The sequence below is a fragment of the Pleurodeles waltl genome, chromosome 1_2 (assembly GCF_031143425.1).
Source record: "Pleurodeles waltl isolate 20211129_DDA chromosome 1_2, aPleWal1.hap1.20221129, whole genome shotgun sequence".
Classification (NCBI taxonomy): Eukaryota; Metazoa; Chordata; class Amphibia; order Caudata; family Salamandridae; genus Pleurodeles; species Pleurodeles waltl.
Window position 1 is genome coordinate 166,245,653 of NC_090437.1, and position 21,014 is coordinate 166,266,666.

Below are 21,014 nucleotides of genomic sequence, written 5' to 3' on the forward strand. Positions count from 1 at the left end.
CCTTTTTGGTGATTGGGTACTAGCTCTATTGCTTGTTTTTGTAACAGTGCTTGGACCTCTATATGTAATAGGTCTAAGTGTTGTGGAGACAGTTAGTGCGGTTTTGGTGGCACATCTGGAGGAAATGTTGTGAATTCTATGCAATAACCATGTTGGATAATTGATAGGAACCATGTGTCTGTGGTAATATGTGTCCAATTGTGGTAGTATTTGGTTAGCCTCCCCCCCACTGGTGACAAGTGTTGGGGTGTTGTGACATTGAGGTCACTGCTTGTAGGGCTTGGTTTGGCGGGCTGGAATTTCCCTCTTCCTCTTGGGAATTGTCCTCTATAGGAACCACGAAATGCCCCCCTTTGGTATTGTGATTGATAGGTGGGTTTTGTTTGGGAGGTGGAAGGTTCAGATGTTTGTTACCAAAACCCCCCTCTAAATTGTGGTTTCCTAAAAGTGCCTCTGAATTGTGGGGAGTAGAGCGCGCCCATGGCTTTGGCCATGTCCGTGTCTTTTTTCATTTTTTCGATGGCAGTATCGACTTCCGGCCCAAACAACTGATGTTGGTTAAACGGCATATTTAATACCGCTTGTTGAATTTCTGGTTTGAATCCAGAACTCCGCAGCCAAGCATGTCTGCGAATCGTTACAGCTGTGTTGACAGTTCGTGCTGCTGTATCTGCAGAGTCCAATGCGGACCTTATCTGATTGTTAGATATGGCCTGTCCCTCTTCAACTACTTGCTGGGCACGTTTTTGGTGTTCCTTGGGCAAGTGCTGGATGATGTCTTGCATCTCGTCCCAGTGTGCCCTGTCGTAGCGTGCAAGTAGGGCTTGCGAATTAGCAATTCGCCATTGATTGGCTGCTTGTGATGCCAATCTCTTACCCGCTGTGTCAAATTTTCTACTCTCTTTGTCAGGTGGTGGGGCATCCCCTGACGATTGTGAGTTCGCCCTTTTTCTTGCCGCCCCTACAACCACTGAGTCCGGTGTGAGCTGTTGCGTTATAAACACTGGGTCTGTTGGGGGTGGTTTAGATTTCTTTTCGACCCTAGGCGGTATAGTTCTTCCCTTTGCAGGCTCTTGGAAGACCTGTTGTGCGTGCTTGAGCATGCCCGGTAGCATTGGCAGGCTTTGATAGGATGCATGGGTGGATGCCAGAGTGTTGAAAAGGAAGTCATCTTCCACTGGTACAGAGTGCATCGTTACGTTGTGGAATGTAGTTGCCCTGGCTAGTACTTGCGTATATGCTGTACTGTCCTCTGGTGGTGACGGCTTGGTTGGATAACACTCTGGGCTGTTATCCGATATCGGTGGATCATATAAATCCCATGCATCAGCGTCATCTTGGGTCATCCCAGTATGTGTGGGTGAGTGCATTAACAGTGTTCCCACTGGTGACAAGTGTGGTGAGTGCAGTGGGGATGGTTGTGGTGAGACCTGTGGTGGTTGTGACTTGTCTCTAACCACTTTGGCCTTTGGTTGCATCTCTGTTTCTTGAAATGTAAGTTTTCTTTTAGATTTGAGTGGAGGTAAAGTCTGAATCTTGCCAGTATCCTTTTGGATATGTAACCTTTTGTAGACAGTCCCCACAGTATAGACACTCAGGAGAGGTAAATTTGGGTTTTTGAGGTAAGTATTTATTAGTAATTTGAAATAAGAACCGATGAAAAGTCAGTACGACGTTTAGCGCCGGTTTCTTCTCTGGAGTGGTGAATATCTTCCTTCTAATCTGTGTCCCTTTTCTTCCTTTTCTCTAGGTGGCGTACCGGATCGTCCTCATAAGGTCCCGGATGTGACATACAAGAAAAAGGGAACACATACCGCTGGTGAGTGGAACGAACGCCTTACAACACGTCTTCTACTTATTTGTTTTACTGGGGAAAAGGTTTAAGGAGGGGGGGGGGGGGTTTTATGTGTGATATAGGTGCCAGTGAGGACTTCAGGGCTTGTGTATATTCCGTACTTTACCCTTTTGTGCTCTCCCGGTGCTCTTTAAAGTGCCCTTCTCTCCTCCCTCCCCTCACCCTGCCTCCCTCCCTTCCCCAGCGTTTCTCCCCTTTTTATTGTGCCCCTCGGTTTGTCCAGAAGGACCGTACCTTGTAGAGCCACGACCCTCCAGGGTCGTGGCTGGCTCTGTGGAGGTCCTCTCGTCGGTCTGGGCTGGTCTCCCCTGCTTCCGGTCGGGCGCTGTTCCTCTGGGTTCGGGTTCCGCCGCTTCCAGGCCACTGGGGTCCTCCTCCGATGTCCTCGTCGCCGTCTCTCTCTTCTTTCTTCGGTTCGTCGTCGCCGCCGTTGTTCTCCTTCCTCTCTTCCTCCCCGGCTCTCCCCCTCTCGACCGGAGCTTCCGTCTTTTGGCCGCCTGGTGGCCAATCCGGAGCCTCCTCGTCATCGGAGGTTGCCGAGGCAACCTCAGGACGCTGGCCTCGTTGCGGACGCGTTCCGTTTCTGCCGGTTCCCCGCTGTTGCCCGGGGCGGCCCGGTCACACCTTTGTTGTCTTTGATCAGGTTCCTCTATATCCCACTCTTGCTCAAATCTATGTCTTTCCTTGAGTTGCATGGAAAGCCCTTGCTCCTCAGTGTATGAGGTTCGTTTCAGCTCCGAGGCCGCTTTTTTCGGTACCGAAGTTTCTAACTTAATAGTGTTTTTCGGTTCCGAGAAGCTTTTACGGGGTTTGGTCGATTCGATCACTCAGTGTCGAAATTTTTCAGTGCCGGAATCTCGACCGGAGTCAGAAGTCTTCGGCAACTCTTTGGCCTTTTTCGGTGCCGATGTTATCTGGTCACCTTCCCTTCTGTGGGTTGAGCCATGGCCTGCTGGCGGTGGCGTCCCCATGGCCTTGAGTTTCTTGGTGTGACCCTGAGTCTGGGACGGGGCAGGTTTACTTATGGTTTGTTGCACCGTCGAGGGTCGTTCACTGTCAGATTCATCTGAGTCGGTTTCTTGGATGGAGATTCTTCCCCCTCGACGTCGAGCTGTTCTTTCGGTTTCAACGCCATCTGCAGTCTTCTTTTGCGTCGATCTCTCAAGGTTTTCTTCGATCGAAACGCTCAGCAAGCTTCACAAGTATCCTCTCTGTGTTCGGGCGACAAACACAGGTTACAGACCCTGTGCCGGTCTGTATAAGGATACTTTGCGTGACACTTAGGACAGAAACGGAAGGGGGTACGGTCCATTAGTCTGGGACGACGGGTGTGGTCGGGTCGACCAGGCCTCGATGAAGAGTGGAAGCCCCGAAGGGCCACCGAAGTGGTCTTGATGTCGGTGCCGATACACTAACACTAAACCGGTACTGAACGAGAACAATACCGTCGAGTTTTCAATACTTTAGCTAACTTTCCCAATTCGAAATACGGAGCGAAAAGGAACACGTCCGAACCCAATGGCAGAAAGAAAACAATCTAAGATGGAGTCGACGCCCGAGCGCAATGGAGCCGAAAGGGAGGAGTCACTCGGTCCCGTGACTCGAAAAGACTTCTTCGAAGAAAAACAACTTGTAACACTCTGAGCCCAACACTAGATGGCAGGACCTGTGCATAGCATGTGTATCTGCAGCTACACATGCCATCAAACATATATAACAAAGGGGCTTAGTTATAGTTAGGAAAACATATTTTCCATATACAAACCAAGTTTAAACTACAAAAACTTTTAAAATTCTAAAGTTATAGGTATAATTTTGATTTACAGTTTATTCACAGCCTTCAAATTATTGTAAGAAGCAGGCCTCGTTACACACACTTTTCAGCTCGCTAACCAGACAATAGGTAGAGCGCTGTGTCATACAGTGGTGGATACTGTAAAGTGGAGTACAGTGTCTTACAATAGAGTGTACAGACACAGAGCTGAGTGCAAATTTGGATGGTGAGTGTACGTGGATAGAGTAGAGTCTACTGTAGTGGCATTGAGTGTAGTAGAGTTTTGTAAAGAGGAGTTGTATAGAGTGGAGGGCAGTACACTGGAGTTGAGTAGCATAAAGAATAGTGGTATAAAGTGAAACAGTGTAGAGTGGAGTAGTGTAGACTGGAGTGGTATACAATGGAGTGGTAAAAAAATGTAAGAGCGTACAGTGTAGTAGCATACAGTGGAGTGGCGTAAAGTGTAATAGCAAATAGCTTAGTAGCATACAGAGAAGTGCCGAACAGTGAAGTGCTTTAGACTGGAGTGGTGTACTGTGGGGTGGAGAAGAGTGTAATACCATACAGTGGAGAGGAGTAGAGTAAAATACCATACAGTAGAGGGGCAACGATTAAAGTTGTATACAGAGTAATAGCATGAAATTAAGTGGCATACAGTGGAATTGCATAAAGTGGAGTTCAAAGGAGTGACGTAGAGTAGAATAGTCTAGAGTGGAGTGGCATACAATGGAGTGGTGCAGAATGGGGTAGTATACAATAGTGTGGGGTAGAGTGAAGTAGCATATATTGGAGTGGAGTGGTGTAGAGTGGAGTGGTATTGAATGGACTAGCATAGACTGGAGGCGTAAAATGGAGTGGTGTACACACGAGTGGACTTGAGTGGAGCAGTGTATATTGGAGCAGCATACAGTGGAATAGCGTGGAGCAGGGTGGTGTACAATAGAGTGGAGTAGACTGGAATGGCGTATAGTGGTGTAGCGTACAGTACAGTGGCATACAGTGAAGTGGTGTAGACTGGACAGGCGTGTACTGGAATGGGGTAGAGTTTAATAGCATACAGTGGAGTGGAGTCCAATAGAATAGCATAGAATGAAGAGGCATAGAGTGGAATGCCATATGCTGGAATGGCGTAGAGTGAAGTACTGTATAGTGGAGTGGCATACAGTGGAATAGTATAGAGGGAGTGGCATACAGTAGAATGGTAAAGAGTGGAATAGCTACTGGAGCATTGTATAGTAGAGTGGCATACAGTGAAGTGGCATACACTGGAAAGGAGTGGAGTTGCATATAGTGTATTAGCATAGAGTGCACTGGCAAAGAGTGGAGCTGTGCAAAGTGTAATAGCATAGAGTGGAGTGGGGTATAGCGAAGTGTTGTACAACAGAGTGGTGTAGAGTGTAATAGTGTATAGTGGAGTAGCCTACAGTGGAATGGTGTATAATGGAGTGGTGTAGACTGGAGTGGCATACAGTGGCATTGGGTAGAGTGTAATAGCATACAATGGAGTAGCATACATTGGAGTGGAGTCGAATAGTGTAGAATGAAGTGGAGTACAGTGGAGTGCCATACACTGGAGTGACGCAGAGTGGAGTAAAGTGCAGTGGAGTGACATACACTGGAATACTGTGCAGTGGAGTGTTGTTGTGTGAGTGGCATACAGTGGAATAGGGTATAGTGGAGTAGCATCCAGCAGAGTGGCATACGGGGGAGTGATGTAGATTGGAGTGGCGTAGAGTAGAATCTCATACAGTGGAGAGGCGTAGAGCCAGGTGGCGCAGAGTGGATATAACGGAGTGGGTACAGAGGCATGGCATGACATACATATGAATCTGAAATTTAGCAGCAACGTAGAGTATGGTGTGTGGCAAATTGTGCTGCCCTGTGTTTCACCAGATTTACCAATCAACGCACTGTCACGTATGGTGGCCTTGTATTCCTTTGTAAATCTGACAGTGCTCATGCATCACCATGAGTGACGCAGGGGTACTGCAATCTAATAATACAGCTAGGTCTTAGTTATATTTTGGGCCATGGTATACCGTGATAACTTTGCAATCTACCTAGGTATATGGTCATGACAAGCCAGTATATAATTAGGTAATGTCTGTTTTTACAGAATGAAAAGTCAGCCATATTGTTTTACTGCACTTTGGCTGTGTTCAGTGTCAATACCTGTTAACTGTAAAAGGTGGTCTCTAACAGCAGTAGAGAGGCTTAGTTCAGTTTGTTTGTTTTTCACAAATGCTTAATCTGTAGTGGCCTTCAATGCTCGTCTCCAGGAAGTTCACCTATAACCTTACCTTAACAAATGGCTGATAAAGGTCCAGTCTCTGGAAAATGGCCTAGAATTTAAAGGTGGTATCCAACACCTTTCACAACTTAGGATGGTCCATAAACATCAAAAAGACGGAGTTTGTTCTTGCCAAAAGGCTAGGATTCTTTGGCACTCGTCTAAATACTTCCATGGGAATGGCCTATTTGCTGCCAAAGTGAGGAGATACTGAAACAATCGCCTACCAAGCATTAAAGCCTAGACTCTGGCATTGTGGTTTCAAAGGCTGCTATGCCTCAGAGGCTTATGCGGCTACCTAGTTCCTCTTGCTTGCCTGAAAATGGCAGAAATAGAGCCCTGTCTAAGACCAACTTTGAAATCTGCAGTCCAAGAACATTTTCATTTCAATTCTCATTCCAAATAAAATTAGGAACTATCTCTTTTAAGGGTCTGGCAGTAAGAAAATTATCTGAAAGGTTAAAACTTTCCCACCATATACTATTAAATTAAAAGAGGACAATCCATGCCCGTCATTGACCCAACTTGAATGCACAGTCTTTAAACAGACCAGCAACTGAAGCTCCATAAGGCTTATTTGGAACAAAAAACATGTTTCAGGGAATGCAATTATTTCTTCCTCATCTCGAGGGGGAATTGTCAGATTCCTCAAAGACAAAAAAGCAACTATGTTCGTATGAACAACACCATTCTTTGCAAACTGACTGATCATCTAAAGCACAGTGCGATTAATAACAACGTCTGCCATATTGTTTTTTTATCTGCAAGTGGAATGCAATATAAAAGCAGGAATTGGGTCCAGACTGTACAATGTCCAACAGGAGACAGCAGGGCATGCCTCATCTCCTCTGTTTATCATCAAATTACTCTTTTTAGGGTCAAGCCTGCGTCACATGCACTTGCGCATGCGTTTCGCTTGCAAGACGCTTTAGGAGTTAGAAAAGGGCTCGGAGCCCCGTTCACGTCACGTCAGTTGTCTTTCATTGGTTCGTGGGCTTACCTGTTAAACTCAGCTTGCTTTCATTAGTGCAAGGCACACGTATGTCATGCCTTTTCCGGTGGTTAGCCCTCCTCCAGTGCAGCGACCAAGTACTGAAAACATGCGAGGCTCGCTGTTTCCCATCAGGTTTGTGGACTACTTTTTATCTTTTGTTCGCCGAGCGATCTCGCTTGGCACAAGTCGAGCACTTTGCATAACATCGACCCTGTTACATAGTTCATTGCACTTTTGCCGGTTACGTAGATAATTGCACTTTTGCCGATAGGTTTCATTACGAGTGAACTGTAGCAGCGCTGTTTTTTTCTTTCAATGTGGAAAGAAAAATCTGGTTAAGAGTTTACAACTGATAATAGCAGCGTGATTGCGCAGTTTTTTTCTTTCAATGTGGAAAGAAAAATCTGGTTGAGAGTTTACAACTGCTAATAGTTGTAACTCAGAGAAATGCGAGTCCCTTGTGCATTGCAAATGCTTGTTTTCCTTCCAACTACCAAGGCTCTAAAAATATGTTAAAAATGTCCAACACCTTAGAGATGGTACTTTTATCACTATTCTTGTCAAAAGCGGTCTGTGACCTGCCCTTGCTATCCAAAGAAAGAATCTACCACAATAATAGTAATAATAATTATCATCATAAAAATAATGATAACTTACTTTTCACTTCATAACAGTTATTCTGTCCTTATGTATTGCAAATGATTGGTATTTCTATTACCTATCCTAATGGTACTCAATTTAACAACCTCAGAAGTTGGGAATTTAACCTTGCCAGGATTCACACTTGTGACATACCTGTCACAGTGGATGTCAGTGGCAAGGGTTTATTTCCCTCATCCACCTTGCCAGCTTGTCAGAGCGCAGAGCTCTAAAGCGCTTGGAAGATGGAAGCCTGTCTGTGTTGCTCAGACACTGCTCTATCAGAAATCAGGCACTTCTTCCAGATGGGCTTGTGGGGATGGGTCGCTGTGCGATCGGCGTACAGAGAAAGCAGAATCTGCATTTTAGTGAGCGTAACGGTACTTACTTGCCTCTGATGAGGGGACAATGGCAGTGGGAAGCTGTGATTGTCGGGGGGAAGCTACGGGATTAGTTTTGACTGTGGGTTCGGCATGGACAGTAACAGCAAATTTACAGGGCACACAGCCCTATGTAGTAAATGGAAGCCACCACACCCCAAAATTGTAATATTCGGGGCAAATACTCAGACAATATAGAGAACGTCCTGCTGACAACAACCAAAGATCTCTGTTCCATGTGTAATTACCAAAGATATGAAAGGGCGGCATGTGATACATACAGCTGCTGGTGGTTTAAAAAAAACTCATTCAGCCTATCATGATCGCTCGCACAACAAAGATCAAATGAACAATGATTCTTGGACGCTATAAGGTTGTTTCATGCTATCTCTAAATCAATCGCTCCCATTCACAAGGTCTGAAGCCTCCAGCTAACAATAAAATCCTGTATAGCACCGCCAGCACACACTGTGAAATGATCCTTTTGGACAACTTTTATGACTGAAACGATTCTCAAATAAATGAATAGTAACAAACAATAAGAAGCCCCCGTTTCTTCCAAGTATACAGCAATGAAAGTCTGGAGATGCCTGGCACCCCGTATTAATGTTAGCACACTGTTTGGCCCTAAACTTAAAATGTACTTCAAAACTTCACCGGAGGATTCTCTGCACTGACAAATGAGGCCACTGCATCTGTACATAAGGTAAAACTGTGACTTCCTGGGAAGGGATGTGAGCTCTAAAGTCCAAACACATCAAAGTAGCATATACTGCAGTATTCCATGACTTACACCCAGAGAACACAATCCCATGATTTTCTTTGCCCATCATAGTACTGGGCTTCTGTAATGCTTCCTTAACCTCTGTGTTACGACAAGGCCCCTGAAAGTAGCATCTCATGAGGAACGTTTTTAAAGGTTTGAAGCAACAGAAAAATGCTTTCCCCAACCAATATGCATGTGGAACCATCTCCCTAAGCAGTACATCTGTCTTCTACCTAAGCTTTTTCTTTTGAGCCTTGTCCAAACTGAGTACTTAAATATAGAAAAGGTCTCCTAATTGCACAGTGACCACATACTCAATCTGGGACAGTTACAGTGCTTGCATGCTCACCTGTGGTTATTTCTTCAGGCTGCAGCTGTTCCATAAAATGTGTGTCTTCTTTATTCTTGATGTCTAATGGAAACACAGAGGGGACGTCGGGTCCAGCTGGTGGCAGGAGAAAATAAAATATATTCTTCCACAATATAATAACAGTGAACTAGTATAAGGTTATAAGAACATCGCTTTCAATTGTCAAAGTCAGTTTACAAGTCAGATGTAAAAAAATATCAAAGCATGATCTGATAAACTTTAGTCTGTGGGAAAACAATTACACTTGGAAGAGGTAGTGTAGTCAACAGTAAAGTGTGTCAGTAGGCGATGTTCAGAACGACAAGCACCAAGTAGCCACAGAAATGTCTCCAAATGCAGAAGATTATTTTCCTTTTCAATGGCATTTTAGGAAAATAATCCTGGATGGATTCATTCTATTAGGAAAATATCTAAAGGATCATCTTGGAATGTTCAACTGAATGAGGCAATTTGATTTTATATCCCAAACTTCTTTCCACTATAAGAATTTGCGCTCTGTGGACCCAGGAGTCTGTGCAGCAGGAGGAGGGCTTCCCAGGCACTCTGGCCCTCCATATAAGCGCTCTAGGACTCATAGCTCATGGGATGCGTCCGGGCACGTGCCAGGGAGAAGATCAACCCAACAGCAGACAGTCATCATCAGGAGGAGGCCGAGATGGGCCACACCCTTTTCATCGCTCACCAGGTACTGTTGGTTATTCCTTTTATTTTTTAAAGACCTGTAATCCTTTCTGAAATGGGGAAGCACGTACCTTCGGAGATTACCCCAAAACTGCTCCTGGTACCCTTGACGATTTTGTATAGAGGGCAATTGGAGTTATCAATAAGGAGATTGAGTTAGCCAAACACCTTTTATCCCTCTCCTCCACCTATTTCACATCCCCTGGTGTCTCCTCGGTACCACAACCTGCACCAACCACCTATATAAGAGTGGCAGTTAACATCTGAAGTGGGGCCGGGTGCTATAGATATGCCAGTCAGCCCCCCCTACTGAGAAAACAGAGGAGGCAAACCCGAATCTTATCTATGTGGAGCCAAAACAAGGGGTAAAGTGGGTAAAAGAAAGAGAGCTGAAGTTGGGACTAAATCAAAGAGGTCAGGCCCTTCTATCCCCTCCTCTTGCAGGGACATTGGAGTAGCAGAAGAGGACAAACTAATGGACACAATGAAAGACATGTGCAGTAAAATACTTTAGTACTTGATGGGCAACCTTGAACCAATTTTGTATTGGTTGGGGGCAACAGAATTAGAACTGTGCAAGTTGAACTCTCTTTGTTGCCCAGTAGTCGGCGTTTGTACCACCTATTGTGCCATCTGCTTTTTTACACCAAGGGACCACCATCTCTCGCTCTGCTCCTACCCCACCGGACAGCAGCAGTCGAAAGTAATTCCTTGACTAGTATGGCCATAGTGCAATCTAGGGTGGCGGCGAGTGAGCAAGTAGCAACAGTTACAGCACCGCAGGAGGGGTCAAGAGGAAGAGGAAGGGAAATAGATTCTGGTGAAGCTAATTAAGCATCTGAAATCATGACAAATACCTTTCCTCTGCTTCCATCGGAGCGTACTCCGTATGTAATAGTCCTAAAGGTTGTTCAGACTCTAACATCATCTATGAAGGAAGATCACTAGGCCTTGAAAAATAAGGTAATCTACTAGTTAAGGAAATAAATCTGTGTGGTGCCTTGACTTTTCTACTGAAGTTTTAATTGTAAGAAGAAACTCCCTGGATCGGTCCTGATAATAAGGAAGTAAATGTCAACTGTGTGATTATTAACTTTAGATTACTAAATACAGGTTTAAAACACTTCTTAATTGTCTCTACAACTGGACACAAATTCCAGGATCCATTTAGGAGCTACCCTTTGGCTACTTGTATAGGCCCGCTGCCCACACATCCAATCATGCAACAGTAAAAGCCACTCACCCTGGGATTGATAGGTCAACTTACAATGTGAAAGCCCGGAATTTCTTTGAAATGCTGGCCTCTCTGGAAGATCTGGACTGACTCTGTCCCAAAATGGGGATGGAAGCACAGTACTGTCCCAGTACAGAAGTAATATGAAAGGAGGGTCAATTAGTTCTGGGGCAAGATGTGATCTCTGGAGTGGCTTTGTAATGGTCGTAGGTGACCCCAGGAAAATATCAAGTAGGACCATCAACGAGGCCTTAGAACCTTCTCATGGAATACTGCTGGTATTCATTCTAAGTTCACAAACACTGAGTGTCTCTCTCTAATTATTAATGTAGACACTGTTTCACTGCAAGAAACTTTGTCTATTGAACATTTTGTGTTAATGGTATCAGTACTATATGCCGGGCAGATATTTCATCACATGAAAGAAGAGCCAAGTGGGACTTAGCCATCTTGCTTTCTGTAAAAGGCGTAGATCTCTCCGCCAGAATAATTCATTTTACATCCAATTTCCAGTTGGTTGCAGACCACTTATTCATTTGATGCAATTGTGGTGAATTTTTATAATCATATTTTGACACAGGGGTTACAACTGTTGTTGATGATCTTAAGGACGGCTTGACAAATGTTTTAGATAATCACAAAACGGAGGCACCAATAGTTTAAACAGAGGATTTCTACACAAGAACATGTGAACATAGTGAACACTCGGTCTGTGGAAAAAGGTTGTTGGAGGGGGCAGACAGTCTACATTTCCAGCACACCACATTTGGGGACTCCTTGAATAGTTTCCAAACATTTGGCATTTGCTAAAAGATATGGGGTAGATGCAGTTTCTCTTGTCCCAACCTCCAATGGGTCCAATCCTGGTAGTGAGATTAATTTTATTATTCTGTCCTTGGATTTAACTGAACTAATATTGGAATATAAGGTCGTTGGCTCTTGTATAAGTGACAATTATCTGCCCGTCCTGGTCTTGATTTGCATCTGTCGGGTGATATCTGGCAGATGGAGAATTTGCCATTCACCTGTTCACGCAACAAGGGTATCAGGACTGAATGGGACAGAGTAAATAAGGAGGCTTTCTTGAATAAGCTTATAACAGATAATAGCAAAGCTATTTCACTATTGACCTCCTTTGAGTACATATTAGCAGCCTTTGGTACCCTATGCACTTCAGTGGCTAGGAGGCTGAGTCTAACTAAAGGTTCTAGAAACCCGCCGCCACTAGGCTGGTTTAATCATGCATGCACATCAACCCATTAGAATTTAAAATCTGCACTGTTCAAAATTCCATGCGCTAAGAAAAATATTTTGAGCGCAAGGAAGTTTTACACAGTTACCCTTGAGACCAGGAAAATCGAGTTAAGAAAGGCAGCTTAGGAGGAGCTAGAAAAGCTTGTTAAATTGAGGGATAGTGCAGTTTTTTGGGTCGAGCCTGCGAGAGCATGTGCAAGACGCTAGTGTGTACAGAAAAGGGCTTGGAGCTTGGCCGCAACTTACCATTTGTTGTGTTAACATCACTGTTCTTTACCACTTTACTGGCTCCATAACTGGCCAGTGCAGAGGAAACATCACTTCCAGTGCTTGCTGTGGACCAGAGACCAAGCACAGATGAATTCAAGTTAATTGATTCATGTTAATCTGTGCCTGTCCGCTGTTCCCGACGTGACTGAGGTGCTATTTCTTGACCCCACTCTTGCACCTTGCTGCTCTGTCCATAGCACTTGCATGCATTTCAAATTGCTCTCCCGCATGGCGCATTCCTGCTTGTCCTGCCACCCAATCATGCTCTTTCGTCTGTTGCTTCCTGTGCCCCCATACCTCTCCCACTGTCATGGGTGTTGCTTGTTTTTCCGGTTTTACTGATTACAACTTATTTTGAAACATTTTAGCCAACTGGCCACCACTGCCCTCAATAGCCATTGGAGGTCGGTCATTCTGAGCCAAAACCACATTATGTGTGACGTGCCCATTTTAACTACTAGAGCTTTGAGGAAATGTGGTCATTTGGACTGGATAAAATGCTGAAGGGAGGAGCACGCTCTATTGTTTAAGCCACTGATTCAGACAAAAACTCCGGAGTTAAATCTAGGATTCCTCCCTTCACCAAACTTTCGGATCCTGAACGGTGTGTTAACTCCAACTGTGATTCCTCTCTTTTGGCTGTAAATATTGGCACAGCTTGGAACGTGGCTACCAGTTTGAAGCCCAGTGTACACAGAAAAAGATATGTGTTCGTATTTGTCGATTATTGATCATGTGATACTAGATAAAAGTTGGCTTGGAAGAGCCTCTCTCTTCTGCAAAGTGCTTAAAAGAAGGTGATGCATTTAGTGGCTTGAACAGCTGCTGCGGAGACCTGTGTGTGACATCCAGCTCAAAGGTTCCAATCACACGGAGTCAACGCCGCCTTTCATCCTTCTCAATGGCACGCATCAAGCACAACATTGCAAACATGTCCAACACAGCACAGACAGGCCACATACTTGGCAAGTAGAAAAGTGCTGACAACGAAAACATACACAGCACATTTGTTACAAGAGTACACATTAAGACAGAACTCTGAAATCCTCCTCTGCCTAGGATGGAATCTATACACTAGCTGCAAACAACCAACAGCCCAGTCCACCAACAAACAGCAAAGAGCTTTGCCACTGCAATGTACATCACACAGTACAAAAATGTAGCGCAGGAGTAAACTCATTTCACTTCTACATTAATAACACAAAAATGACTATCCTAGGTATTTAACAAAGCACACACAACCAGACAGTCATATCATGGGAAACCCAGAAGCGTATGAAAATGCTAGCCGGACAGAAAAGTGCTTCAGTGCCATAACCTAATTGTAGAAGGCAGTTTAGAATTGCATATAACATAGCAAAGGCCACGGGGTGAACACGCACTGTAGAATCGTGGAACATGACTGGAGGGACACTGCAACACAGTACGGCTACATGGACACGGCCTCAGTAACCCACGCACTGGAGCTGAGGTCTGATGAGTCACCGACCCTGTGAAAGAGGCACTTCAGTGCTACAAGAACAGCAGCACTGTCACAGATTTATTCATGTTTACACATCAGTCATGCTCCACTAATAACAGGTTCCCTTTGTATTTCTCAAATTAGTTTCCACCTATGTGTGTATTACTCTCACCTTCAGCAGCCCATGCCGCTACTCCCTCTAACAATCTTCCTTTCTTAGCTGAACTGTCCCCCAGGCCCACAGAGAACCACCATCACTGACACCACTGTGAGAAAAACGGGTGCACCTGCTGATGGTCAAAACTGAGAGGTCAAGAAGGGAATCGGCATGAAATATAAGTTCCCCATTCAGCCTTCTGACCCCACCCAAGCACCTCAGTGGACAGCATGAATAGCTCATATTCCACCGAGGGCCCACAGACCCCACATCACTCATTCTGGCACCAAAGACCAAACCCATATTCTGAATTCTCATAAGAGCCTATAAGCTATTCACTTTGGGTGTAAATGTCGCCAGTCTCTTGCTGCAGATGTACTCCTGGGAAAGTTTGGATAATAACGTTACATGTGTGTGTAGTCATCTTACCCTAGACCACTTTACTCTGCATCACTCCACTCTATGCCACTGCATTCCACGCCACTCTACTCTTCACCACTAGACTTCACACCGCTGCACTCTACTCCACGTCACTCTACTCTACACCTCTGCACTCTACCCTGCACCACTCCACTCTACGCTACTCTACTCTGAAACAATCTATGCCACCCTACTCTGAAACAATCAACTCGACACCACTGCAATCTATGCCACTCAATGTCACTCCACTCCACACCAATGCACTCCACACTGCTTTACTTAAAACCAGTGTATAGTATACCACTAAACTCTACACCAGTCTACTATACACCACTAAACTTTACCCCACATCACTCTAGGCCACTCTACTCCACTCTGCTCTATGACACTACACAGTATGACGATCTACTCCATTAAACTACTCCACTGTATGCCTCTCAACAATTCTCTACTCCACTCTAGGACAATACTCCACCCTATGATGCTCACCACAACTCCCTCTGCGCCACTCCATGCCACTTCATTCTATTCTATGACACACTACTCCACTGTATGCCACTCTGTGTCACACCACTCTACGGCACTCTACACCACTCCACTGTATGCCATTCCACTCTACTATACTACTCCACTCAATGACAATCTACTCCGCTCTGCAACACTCAACGCAACACCCTCTATGCTACTCTACTCTGCTCCATGCAATTCTAATCCACTCTGACACTGTACTCCATTCTAAGCCCTTTCACTCCTCAACACTCTAATCCCTCCACACCACTCTATGCCACTCCAAGACACTCCACTGAACTCTACGCCACTTTAAGCTACTCCATGACTCTTTACATCACCCCAATATAGTCCACTCTACTTCTCAACAGTCCACTCCATTCCCCACCACTTTCATTTACCCTAGTAATCTTTAACCAGTCTAAACAGCAGCCACATTGGTGTACGACATGGCTAAAACATGTTGGCACAGCCAATAGCTCTTGCACAGGTGCAACCTATTTGCTTTGTCAATGCATTTTTTGAAAGGTTGTTAATCAACATTTCTTTACTGGTCACTGCTACACCGCTGAAGCATGGGTAGATCATTGTAATAATATTTTAACCCACTAAATAGACATTCCTATACAGGAAACTGAAATGTAGCAGGCTGTACTTTTGAGATGTGCTCCAGTTTTAGTGAGACCACTTAAGTTAGGGATGTAGTTGCAGCTATCAATCAAAGCCACTCAGGCAAGGCTCCTGGACCAAATGTAGTGCCACTGGACCTTTCCAAGGCTAATACTGGCTTGTAGGCTCCAAATTTAGCAAATGTTTTAAAGGCCACTATAAAAGGGACATTTGTCCTATCATGGAGGGAAGTGATAGTTGTTCCCGTTTTTAAAAAGGGGATAGGGGCATTGTAAGACTTGCTATCGCCCAATTTCCCTTATGTAAAGCTCACTTAAAACACTTGGCAGGATCCTGGCAGTAAAACTTGAGGTATGGCTAGAGAAACATCAGGCCTAGTCGAGAATGCATTATGGGGTTCGCCCTGGGGTAGGCACGGCGAAACAAAGCTTTAACCTCCAGCTGATTATACCTTTGACATGGTGAATAGACTGAAGGTCTGGGATATTATGGCAAGGATGGGAATTGACAGGCTCTAATTTTATTAGTTCAAAGGAAACATTGGGACACCATAGTTATGGTCAGATATGGAATAAATAGTGAACTCTCCCCCACAAATAAATCTTTACTAGGGCTCTGGCAAGGATGTGTGATGACTCCTTTACTGTGTTATTTATACTAATGGCTTAGAACATCACTTGTGCAAAATAGGGAAAGACCTACCCAAAATTAAATCCTGTGCTTTACCAGTTTTACTTTATGTGGATGGTGCAGAGAACTGCAAATAGTCTACAACTCCTTCTAGATGCTTTCTTTAGTTTTATGAGGAGTTAGACCTTAAAACTAACTTCGGTAAATCTTTTGCAATTAGCACAGATCCTAAAAACGTCAAAACAAGATTTTTTCATTTGGGAGGGACAGAAACCTTTAAGTGAAAACTTTCACCTATTTAGGTTTTCCCTTGGACTCTAACTTAAACTGGAACTGTTTACTTAACATCAGGGCTACTCAGTGCCAAAGAACTGTAAAGTCAGTCTTCTGTTTGGAGCTAGAGTTTGGGGGTCAAGAGTGCTGGGGCACTACAGCAGGTTGAGAATAAATGTCTGCGTAGAATCCTGGCAGTCCCTCAATCTGCACCATCCTTTATGTGCCACTCTGAGGTAGGTCTGGCCCTCGTGGTGGACAGAATTAAGCTTGAGACTTTACTTCTTTGGTTCAGAATCTGTGGAAAACCTGGGAGCACACCTTTCTAGGGACATGCTGGTAGACTGTCTTTTCTTGGACAACACCATGGCAATCTTGGACAACTCCATTGCAATTCCCTGGATTAATTATGTCAAAAATGTTTTTTCTAGATTTAGGCCTCCCTGACCTTTTTTTTAATCCTGAGAATGCAAAGGCGAGAAATGTGCTGCAGGTGAAAGCGGTATTTAAGGAAAGGCAGGGAAGATTCCATAAGGCGGAGTTTTACAAATATGTGCTCCAGTTCAAACTATAATCTAATCAATCGTCTCTGGGCTGTCAGTTTTATTTGAAATTGTTTTTTAATGTTAATTGTACGTTCTGTCTCACAAGATTTCATTTTAACATGTTACATTTTTTAGTGGCATTCCCCAGGAAGGCTGGTTGGAGCTGAACATTGCCAAAGTGCCCATGAGATAATGTTTTCTCTCAAAGCACACAGCACTTTATTCTCTTCTATTGGTTATATTCCTACATATGAAAACACTTTTTGGTTACAAATTTGTGTTAATCTAAAATCAGATTACACAAGGAGGCTCTAGTCTTCTTGCAACAACTAAGCAGTAAGGAACTGTGCCAAAATGTGTCCATTGTGCCTTGAGGATTAGCAATACATGTGGGTCTACTTAAATTCATCTGTACTTTAACTTTCAGATATTCTTCCTATTTTACTGGGTTTTATTTGTGCTTTTTTTTTTAAAACTTGATTATTTATGCATAAAAAGAGACTCATATAACCATGCGCTACATCATAGCATATTACATTGAAGGAGATTTGCTGTCAGTCGACCATCCAGCAACTGTACACATTAGAGGTCCCCATCCAGGTTCAAGAATTGTTCCTTGTCCGTATTAAACAGAAGGAAAGAAACACTTATAGTATCAGACATGGTCAAGTCCATCAAAATCAACATAATGGACCCATTCGTTAGTGTCGTCAATCGCTATACATTTCGTGTAGTGCATTTCAGTCCCACAACTAACAAACAGAGCAGAACACTGTAATCATAAGGAGAACTGATCGAACAGATAAAGTGAGCATCAACGTCCATATGACATCAGTGTTTAATTGTTACCTGCATCCGAACAGCTGTTACCTCCCCAAGTGCCCCCACTACCCTATGCCAAAAGGGTTGAACAGAGCTACAGACCCATGCCATATGCACAAAAGAAGCCGACGGCGTCCCACAGCGGCCACAGCTGTAAGGTCTCAAGGGGGATATTCTATGCAGACGTTGGGGCATCAGGTATGCTCTATGCAAATAATAGAAGTGTGTCAATTTAAACCGAGCATTGCTAGTCGCATCTTGTACCAGTGAACAGGCCCTATTCCATTCCCCATCTGTGAGCGCTACACCCAGGTCAGCTTCCCAGCAGCCTCTGATTCTCTGCATCCCCGTTAGCCTATCTCCCTTAAGCGCTTTATACATTTGGGACAGGAGACCTCGTTCACCCTCCGGGTCCAGAAGAGTGACCAGGAGATGAGACTCCGCCGGCTCCTCCAGAAAAGTCGTCCAAGTCTCTCTGGCCGTTCGTGAAATATTCACATACTGTATGAACTGCACCCCTGCCTACTCCGAACAGGGATTCCGCTCCTTCATTTATGATGAACGCGCCGTTTTGGTACAGGTCACCCACATTAATACAACCCCCTGCGTGCCACCTTTCAAAATCCATCACCTCAGCGGCTTTTACAAAGGACCGGACCCACCATAACACTAGTAGACGCGCGTATGGGCCCTGCAGAGAACCCGCACAATCGCACTCTCCCAGGCTCTCAATACCTGTACAATCAGATAAGGTATGCCCTGCAGAATCCTAGAGCCCCCCATCAAGATATGCAGGAGCTGCTCCACCCTGATCGAGCCAGTCAACAAATCTATTTCCCAGTTAGGAGTATCCTCACACCGCCGGACTGCGTACTGTAGTAACCCGGCCAAATAATATAGACAGAGATCTGGCAGTCTCAGCCCCCCATTAGCCAGGTCCAGTTTCAGTACCTCCAAGCAGACCCTGCACAGCCTACCTGACCAGACCAGGGATAATAATAATAATCAATCTAACTGCCGAAACAATGATAGAGGAAGCTCACAGAGGGAATTCTGCATGACATACAAGCATCTGGGGAGAACAATCATTTTGCTAAGTGCAACTCTACCCATAACCGATTATGGAAGTGAGGTCCAGAACTGAACAGAGAATCTAAGACTTTCCAATACTCTCCCCATGTTTAACGTAAACTGCAGCTGAGGGGAGTGCGTCACTCGAATGCCTAAATATGTAAAGGACTCTGTCTCCTAAGACAGCCCCACAATTGGTAATTCAGGAGTCGCCGCTTTCGATAATCCTGTTATTGGAAGTAATACCGTTTTGCGTCAATTGATTCGGAGGCCTGACATCTGTCCAAAAATATCCATCATACCCAACAAGAGGGGAACGCTCACTCTGGATCAGTAAAGTATACCAGGGCATCGTCAGCATACAATGATATTATATGCGTTCTGGGCCCCACCCAAATGCCGTCCAATCCAGATCGCAACTGTATGGCTAGAGGCTCCATGGCTAACGCGAACAGCAGTGACGACAAAGGGCTTCCCTGCCGCGTGCCATGCTCGATAGTAAAGACTCCGACACTATCTCTCCCGTACGGACTCTTGCCTGGGGCACTGTATACAAAAGACGCACCCAGGATAAAAAGACCGGCCTGATGCCCATCTGACGCATCACCTTCCAAAGATATTCCCAGGATAACGTATCTAATGCTTTCTCCATATCAAGAGCCACCAGAGCTGCGGGAAACGCGGAATCGCAAGTCTCGTGTAGCACATGGGCTAGGTGCCGTATGTTCATATGAGTCCCCTTCCCTTGTATAAATCCACATTGATCACTCTGTACCAAATGGGACACCACTCGACTCAAACAAGAGGCCAAGACCTTGGCCAACAACTTAACATCTACATTCAACATAGATAATGGCCTATAGGAGCCAGGGTCGTTTCACCGCCTTCCCAGGCTTCGGTAGCATGACTATCTGCGCCTCACGTATATACTCTGGGAGAAGTCCTGCACCACGTGCCTCATTGGGCGTCTACAACAGATGCAGCAGAGTCGCAGCTGGGTAAGTACGGTCAAATTCAACAGGTAGCCTGCCGGGACCAGGTGCCTTCCTGGATGCCATTCCTCCCAACGCTTCCGTCAGATCATCCAATGACACCTCCCCCTCCAGTTCCTCCGACTGGGTCTCTGTAAGGCGAGGTAGCCACAGACCATCCAAGTACTCCCCCACCCGGGTCACATCTACACCCCATGGTGCGGTATAAATAGCCCGCAGGTGTTCCCTCAGGTGCAAATTCACCTGTAGCTGTCCCAGGATCAATTCACCAGAGAGACCACGGAGCATCTGAATAATAGGAACAGGGTGTTCCCGCCAAAGAATCCAAGCCAACATATGCCCGAACGGTTCCCCTCCCGATACAACCGCTGTCTATAACTCCGGCGGACATAACTATCCAGTCTATCCCAGAATTCTATAATTCAAGGCACACCGATTCCGACGCGTCGCCATTATCTATTTGCCGCTGCAGGGCTGTCAATACATCCGCCTGCCATGTAAGCTCCTGGTCCAAGCGCCTCCTGATACCATACGTTTTACTAAGGCTTTCCCCTCTAATAACTACCTTCAGAGCCTCCCATTCGACGCCCCGGATCGCGGCCGTACCCCAATTAGTACTAAAATAGGCATTCAGCTCCCCTTGGAGGTCTTGTTTATATTCGGGATCACTCAGTAGGTCTGGCCGCAGATGCCACAGGGGGACTGCTGGCTTGGGTACGTGTGTTTCACATTCCAGAAGGAGAGGGGCATGGTCTGATGAAAACCTGACCTGATAGGTAACACGGCGAACGTTAAGCGATCCGTCATTGGCTAGAAGGAAACGATCCAGGCAGCTATAAGCCCCATGGGTGGGCGTGTAACATGAAAATATTCTGGAGGTAGGGTACATGTCCCTCCACACATCCGCAAAATGTAAATTCCTCATAACCATCTGCAACTTGGTAGTCATTTGCAACTTAGTGTTGAGCTTTGGCGGGTCTCTATCTGGAGCCCCGTCC

The 21,014-nt window shown here is 45.2% G+C and overlaps 1 protein-coding gene across 4 annotated transcripts in view; it reads right to left on the bottom strand.

Annotated features, from left to right (window-relative positions):
* Nucleotides 1–21,014, bottom strand: part of LOC138298625 (zinc finger protein 813-like) — a 165,894-nt gene that overhangs the window by 53,164 nt on the left and 91,716 nt on the right. For all 4 annotated transcript variants that reach the window (XM_069236892.1, XM_069236891.1, XM_069236890.1 and 1 more), the window contains exon 6: nucleotides 9,048–9,143. In XM_069236892.1, the coding sequence (XP_069092993.1) occupies nucleotides 9,048–9,143 (96 nt within the window). The remainder of the gene's footprint in view (nucleotides 1–9,047; nucleotides 9,144–21,014) is intronic.